At 41.6% G+C, this 8,028-nt stretch overlaps 1 protein-coding gene across 1 annotated transcript; it reads left to right on the top strand.

The window, feature by feature from the left end:
• Positions 1–2,911: 2,911 nt before the first annotated feature.
• On the top strand, positions 2,912–7,930 carry arsa (arylsulfatase A). Its single transcript, XM_061252623.1, has 8 exons — positions 2,912–3,432; positions 3,685–3,925; positions 4,336–4,554; positions 5,100–5,269; positions 5,519–5,643; positions 5,956–6,083; positions 6,372–6,474; positions 7,186–7,930. Exons 1-8 carry the CDS (start codon positions 3,209–3,211, stop codon positions 7,482–7,484), a joined length of 1,509 nt encoding a protein of 502 aa, XP_061108607.1. The 5' UTR covers positions 2,912–3,208; the 3' UTR covers positions 7,485–7,930.
• The last annotated feature ends 98 nt before the right edge of the window (positions 7,931–8,028 follow it).

The raw sequence follows: 8,028 nt of genomic DNA, 5'->3' as shown, positions 1-8,028 counted from the left end.
GCATCAGAAATCTTATTTCTTTTCCCGTTTGTTCAACAGCCAGTGCGTCACATCAAATCACTCTCAGACAATACAAGGGTGAAGTAAAGGACACCTCAATTCCGGGAGAGGGGAAGGGGGCTTTAGAACCCATTCAGAAGACATAATAACGACAAGAAACCCTGTGCGCTTATTTCAGTCTTCATTTGAAGAAAACATTGTGTTATATGACCTTTTGTGCCAATCTGAAGTGTCACGTAAAGAATATTGCAAATTTAGATATTATTGTATAAACCCCTTTGTTCTTCATACACTGTAATATGACATTTCATATATTCTGTGTGTATGCTTATCAATTTCGAGGATAATGTGTCGAGCAAAGCAATGTGAAAATGTGCCTATATTGACTCTACTTGATATATTGCCATATGATGATGCTGACTGGATAATATAGCACTTTATAATGAAGGAGTACATTTAAAGACAATAGGTTTGTCCCTATAAACTATATGTGTTGTTCTGTGAAGGTGAACCCCTAGAATCTAAAAACATCAACAGAACTCACTCTGTGGTATTCTGGCTCAGACAGTCTCAGGAGAACCATTTTGATGGATCTATGGGGCCTCAACTGAAGAATTGGCTTCACCACAACTCTGTACTTCACTGGCAATACACTGACCAAACCTGCACAATTTAATTCAATGACATTTCATTTGTATAGCGCTTTTCACAGAAGACTGTCCCAAGTTTGCTTTACAGAGTAACAAAAAGGAGAAAAATATATACCAGCCCTAAGCCCCCAAACAGCATATCAAGTAAACAACTCCCTCGTAAGAGAAAAACCCTCAAAGTGTGTCAAGAAAAAACTCCCAGTTAGGAAGAAATCTCGGGAGGAACCGGGCTATAGGGGGATGCCCATCCTCCACTGGCCTATAGGTTAAGATATTAACAGTTGAGGTATTAAGCTAGCAGCTAAACCAAAAGTCCACATGGATGGATGTAGAGCAGAGGTGGGCAAAGAGGGCTGTATCCATTTCTGGATTTCATACCAACTTTTGGCCTTAATTACATAATTAGCCTTTTAGCTACAGTAAATTTTTTGATGAATGACAGCCGAAGACTGCTCGTGTCCCCGGTTTTACTGTGCTCTAATCTTTGAGCGAAATCTTTGAGCGAACCAGCGTGGGCATGAACCAGGAGCCAGGAGGAGTGTGGCTGCAGCAGTCCACAACCTCAGGGCAGGGGGGTCGGTTAGAGTGGCCAATGTCAATACCACAACATCTGAGCAGCACCCATTTTGGCAAGTAAAAAGATGAGTGGTTTTGATTACACACTTGGATGTACAGTATCGCTCACATGGGGAAAGTTAAATGGGTACTAATTCAGTACTTTTCCCATCTGTTCTTTCCTCATTGAGGAAATGCTGCCTTCACAGTCACATTGCATAGAGTTAAAGTCACTTTCAGAGTTATCCAGTCGTCAATGTTTGTTATTATGATTGGAATTAACAGCGTCAATGGACTTACATAAGGGTATAGAGCTAAATTCCCCAGAAGTGGACTGACTTTTACATGGTGTACCATCTACTGTGTGTGGTGGTCGATGGAAAGGGGAAAATAAGTGTAATCAGCTAAACTGACCAACTAATATATTTATTTCATTATTCCTTATTTGTTATTGTGGACGGTGCAAACTGATTACTGTATATTCAAAGCTACCAGGTTCACAGATTTATATTTTTAATTAAGCCTCTAGTCTATAAGCTTTATAATGTATTTGCTTTTATGCTACAGTACTGTATGGAGCCTATACAGTTGATACATCAAACGTTGGGCAGGAATGTTATATACTATAATTGTATTAAAGTCATACATCATGATCACCAACACTGCTTTCCAACATATTAGTATATGCCAGAACTCAACCAGTGGAATACACCGGTCATGTAATTCAAAACATGTCCACTTGAGGGCAATGACAACAAAGAACCCTTCTTAAACTGTAATTGTAGAAACGTATGCCCCAATATCGATTATACAGGGCAGTCCGGCTGATGTCCCACTGAATCAGACCGTAGGGTGTGGAACCTGACAGAATGTACCTTCCCACCAAGCAGGGTTTTCACCGCTATCTTGGAGTGCCCTACTCCCGTGTCATATCATGAAGCAGGATTACTGAGCTAGCAGGATATCTGAAAGAAGTAAAACCACAAACAGCTGTTATTTGCTTCAGTCTGTGTTCAAGATTTGGGATAGTTCACTTTAATCTGCACCAATCTATAGATGTAGAGGAGCAATGTGAAGTAAAAAGGCATTTTAAGCTGGCCATCATAAATAGAAAGCACAAGATGGTTAGAAGAACAGTAAGCACTACAGCAACAAGCAACCACTTTTAAGGCATGAAATAATATTAATATTGTAATAATTAGGGTATATATATGTAAAAAGAAAAGGAACCGTATGTTCAAGGAGAAATGGCATTTCAGGGGTACCACTCCCTAATCTTACATTTAAAAAGCCTGCGTGTCTGAACGATAGGTGAAACCAGCGATCAATCCTCTTCTTAAGCAGACAAGAAGAAAAAAAAAAAAAACCCCATGTAAAATGCACCAAGAGAAGCTTACCCAAAAGGCATACACACTTCGGTCCAAAGTGACACTATAATGATATATGTATATATAATTGCAAATCAACCGTAATAAACAACTTTCAAAAGGTAAAAATACGATTTCAAATGATCCCATAACATAATCGTGTTTTCTACGTGTCTGGTAGTTGCATCTTGGTCCACACCAACATTATTATATTATAGCATAATGATAATTAGAAAATACGGATACATTTCGGAATTTGAAACGAATTAAACAAGGAACTGCATTTTCCCGAACGCAAGAAATGCGTCACAGTGACGTATCACGATCAGTGGAGTCAGGTGGTCTTGGCATGGTCATATGATTTGCTTCTCTTTACAGTCTGTCAGTTTTGCATGAATTTTAGTATTTGATATTCGGATGAGATAAATTTGGCTATCTACGTGAAACAAACTATATTAAAGCTATTGCTATGATGTTCCGTGTTGAATATACAGCACTTTAATGGTCGCTTACAGAAGGTTACAGTAGCTCTAGCCAAGTAGTTAAATAGGAGCAACTAGCTAGCTAGTTAACATTATGGCTTTACCTTTTATATTAAAATCGTAATGTTCCAAATCTTCACTTATATATAAGACCATGCAATATTACTGTGTACTTGTGTTTGTTTTGGCGAATCTTCTCAAATACGTGAATTCCCAGCTACCAAATTTCGTTCTCATATTTGCCGATGATCTGGGATTTGGAGATTTGGGTAGCTATGGACACCCGAGTTCAATTACTCCCAACCTGGATAAACTAGCTTCCAACGGGCTTCGTTTCACCGACTTCTATTCATCCAGTCCCGTCTGTAGTCCATCCAGGTAGCTATCTTACTCTATTCTTACTTTTACCGTATTGTTATTACACCAGAAACATGCTTAACGGTTTTTTGTTTTTCTCTCTTTATCCTTAATATTGTCCGTCTTACGAATGAACTAATTACAGTAATTCGTAAATAACAGCATTCTGAATGTAAATCTTCTCTTGTCCACAAAGGGGCACTAAAACTATGTTTAATGCAGAACTGTTCATTAACGTTGCGGGTGTTTTTCCTTCTTTATTCTCCTCGACAGAGCAGCCCTGCTCACTGGTCGCTACCAGACGCGCTCTGGAATATATCCCAGTGTGTTCTCTCCGGGCTCAAAAGGAGGACTCCCTCTGAATGAGACGACCATAGCCGAGGTCCTGAAGCCCCGGGGTTATGTCACTGCCATCGTCGGCAAGTGGCATCTGGGTGTGGGGCCTGACAGAATGTACCTGCCCACCAATCAGGGCTTTGACCACTACCTTGGGGTGCCCTACTCCCATGACCAGGTATAGGTTGAGTCAATGACACTTTACATATTGTGGGCTGACCAGATAGTCACAGAGCCTGAATTTAAGTGTTGTAATATTGCAACCAAGTACAATGAACTCCATAACATTTGGGACAAGTACTTTTTTTTCTTGATTTGGCTCCACAATTTTAGATTTGTAATCAAGCAATTCACATGTGGTTAAAGCATTCTCAGCTTTTACTTAAGGGTATTTTTTTTTTACAATTTGATTTCAGCATGCACTTTTCATACTTGCATAACCCCCCACCACCCCCCTCCATTTTCAGGGCACCATAACGTTTGGGACATATTATTGCTTGGTTATTACTGTTTGTACTTGGCATATTAAAATGTCTTTGTCCCAAGCATTGTGGAGCTCACTGTATTTCTCTCTCATTCTGTTTGTAGGGCCCATGTCAGAACCTGACCTGCTTTCCTCCAGACATTAAGTGCTTTGGGGTGTGTCACCAGGACCTTGTCACAGTCCCCCTCATGGCCAATGACACGATTAAGCAGCAGCCAGTCAGCTTCCTGGATCTGGAGAAGACTTACAATGACTTTGCCACCCAGTTCATATCCACATCCATCAGAAGGAAGCAGCCCTTCTTCCTGTACTTTCCCTCACATGTAAGTGCGGCATTTCATATTTAAGAACTGATATGACATATATACTCTACGATTCGTAACAAAAGGACTTTAGTCACAATTTAACATACAATAACTTAATGGCAAGAACAGGCCATTCAGTTCAGCAGTGCTTGCCCTTTCCTACAAATAAAGTGTATAAAGTAAAGTTCTTAGTTTGCCTAAGAGCTAAATAGTATCTAGTACCGTATCAAGCCTGGTCTTGAACATCCCCTGTGATTCTACCTCCTCCACTTCCTGTCCTGGCAAGCTCTTCCACACAGTGACCACTCTCTGTGTGGAAAAAACAAACTTCCCATTGTCTGTGCGGAATTCATCCTTTGCCGATTTCCATTTTTGCCCCCTCATTCTGCTAACCAAATTCACCCTGAAGAATCGCCTGTAGTTCACTTAGTTAATCTCTTTACTGAATTTAAAATGTAAAAATAAATCAGAGGCATTAACAAATAGCATTATGTGGTCTCTGTAGTAACATCTTCTGTGCTGTGGAGGCTGAGTAAAATCTTCAGTGATGTGGGTCTCTATAGCACATGCACCAGCCCCAGTTCGCCGGGCAGGGAGCCGCGGGAAAGGCCCTCAGGGGTCCGTTTGGGGACGCCCTGCTAGAGCTGGACAGCACTGTGGGAAACCTCGTTCAGACCCTGGAGGACCTTGGCGTTAGCAAAAACACCTTGGTGTTCTTCACCTCTGACAACGGGTAGGTGTCGCCTGTAAGCTCCCTCGAAACTAGCGCACCTTTGCTATGCAAAGTATGGTTTTGAAGCAGCTTCACTTTGAAGCGCCAACAGGTTGGCTGTGTTTTTGTTCTTTTTTTTTTTAAGGAACAGGAATTTTTCCCATTGAGCTCCACCAACAAAGGCGGATTTTGTTTTGTATAGAGGAACAAAAAAGAGAGTTTTCATGGCTTCTGGTTTTCTTGTACTCATTCTACCCTCCACCCACCCAGGCCGTCGTTACTGCGGATGACCCGTGGGGGTAATGCGGGCCTGCTGAAGTGTGGGAAGGGTACCACCTTTGAGGGGGGCATGAGAGTGCCTGCCATTGCGTACTGGCCTGGGGCGATAAGACCAGGTACGACACAGCTTCCCAACTCATTCACTAATGTTGCAATGGATACAATGAGCAGTATGGCAGACCTTTGACTTGTCTAGCTGGTGTCTAGCTTCCTCTAGATATTCCCGGTCTTCAAATAGCCTAGTAGTTGATTAACAGTCTACAAGGGATGAAGCACAGTTGCTAGCATTTTCTCATAGGCAATCAACTAATTATGTTGTCACTTGGAGAGGTTTTTTTTAATTGAAAAAGGAATAACGAGACCTACAATAATGTGATAATTTAGTCAGTTTGAAATATTTCATATCAAACTACCATTTTCTTCTCCAGGTGTTACACATGAGCTCGCCAGCACTCTGGACCTCCTGCCCACCATTGCAGGGCTGGCTGGTGCAAAACTACCCAGAGTACAACTGGATGGGTTTGACATGAGTGACATCTTATTCAGACATGGACCGGTAGGCAATTCGGACATCATTGACCTTCGCAGCTAAAGTTTAGTAAAAAGTCACACTGAGACAGCATATAATGCTTTTATTAACGAAATGGTGACTGTAGCATTTTTTTTCATTTAAATTACCGTATATACTGATGGATGAACTAGAAGGCTTCCCTTAAAAAGAAAAGGCTCTTTGAAATGAATAAAGATTGACTATGATCCTGGGATTGTAGGTTCCCTGGCCAACCGCTAGTAATTTTCTCCATGATTACATTGACACACATTTGTGCTGCTTTGCCTTTCCTAGAGTAAGAGGGAAGCCATGTTCTACTATCCAATGTTCCTGAATGAGACGTATGGGCTGTTTGCTGTCCGGCTTGGGAAATACAAGGCCCACTACTACACGCAAGGTGAGCTGTGCCGCTAGCAAGGAAATATGAGAGAAATGTTATGACATGGGACCATCATTAAACTATTAAATGGTAATATGAAATACATTCAATGAGCACCATATTAGGTATTTATTAGGCTTAGGTTTTATAATTATTGGGGTTCTGCTGCTGTAGCCTATCTACTTAGAGATTTAAACATGTGTTGTGTGTTTAGAGATGCTCTTCTGCATACCACTGTTGTAATGCGTGGTTATTTGTGTTACTGTCACCTTTTTGACCAGTCTGGCCATTTTCCTCTGACACAGTCACTTAGATCACTTAGATTTCTTCCGCGTTCTGACATTTGGTCTGAAAAACAAGTGAACCACTTGACCACATCTGCATGCTTTTATGCATTTATTTTCTGCCACATCATTGGCTGATTAAATATTTCCATTAACAAGCTGTTTTACAGATCTACCTAATAACCTAATAAATACCTAATAAAATGTTTTTGTGGTTTTAAAAGAGAGCAGCTGTATAAGCAATGTAAAAGGACATTGTTTGCGCTGTAAAAAGGCCCCAAGCTTGATAATTAGAGATGTGATGTGTCATCAAGAGCACTGTTACAGACCTGAAATGGACATGAGTCACTAATACGTTGCTAGTGTTCCCATTTATAAGTGAAAGCTTACCTAATTTCCTGTTTGCGCAGTCTAGCAACCCCATTCATACTTGATGTAATTACAGGCTCATCTCTGAGTGACACCACCCCCGATCAGGCCTGTCACAGGACCGCCCCCCTCGAGCCTCACGACCCTCCGCTGCTCTTTGACCTGGAGGCCGACCCCTCGGAGAACTACAACCTGGCCACGCCCGAACACCCCGAGCTGGAGGCCGTGCTGCAGCAGATCCAGCGTGTGAAGGCCGAGTTTGAGGAGGGCATGGTGTTTGGCGAGGCCCAGATAGCAAAAGGGACTGACCCAACACTGGAGCCCTGCTGCACACCGCAGTGCACCCCCAAACCAGCCTGCTGCACCTGCGGCTAGAGAAAATGCGGGCAAGGTACTGACACCAGACCTGAGACACAACAACAAGATGGAACTGAAAGATTGCGGGCTCTCTTAATCAACTACATGGAATAGCCTACAGAAAGAGCTGAAGCTTAAGAATGTGTTTCCTCTCAATGAGTTCAAGGCAGTCGTTAAGGCTATGGAAACAAACTCAATTGGGAACTCTCATTGCTTTGAATAAGCTCTTATCTAGCTTCTGACTGCACTTATTTGTTTCTTTTGCTCTCTTCTCCGCTCTATCATGCTCGCTGATACTTATGTTGGTTATATGATTTTATGCTTTAGTTATGGTTTTGTATTGTCTAACTTTTTTTTATATTGTCTAATTGCCTTCTTGGCCAGGCCTCCCTTGGAAAAGAGATCTTTTGAATCTCAATTGGACTATCCTGGTAATAAATAAAAATGAACAAAAATAACACTAATTTCTCACTTGTGTTCCTAAACTGTGTGCACATCCTGGCTCAGAGACAACACCAACCACAAAAAAAGTAGGTACAAGTCCTGCAGCAGCTTTGAGGAG

This window comes from Conger conger, chromosome 8, assembly GCF_963514075.1.
Source record: "Conger conger chromosome 8, fConCon1.1, whole genome shotgun sequence".
NCBI classification, from domain to species: Eukaryota; Metazoa; Chordata; class Actinopteri; order Anguilliformes; family Congridae; genus Conger; species Conger conger.
The sequence above is the reverse complement of the archived record's forward strand: the minus strand, read 5'-3'. Positions and strand labels throughout refer to the sequence as shown.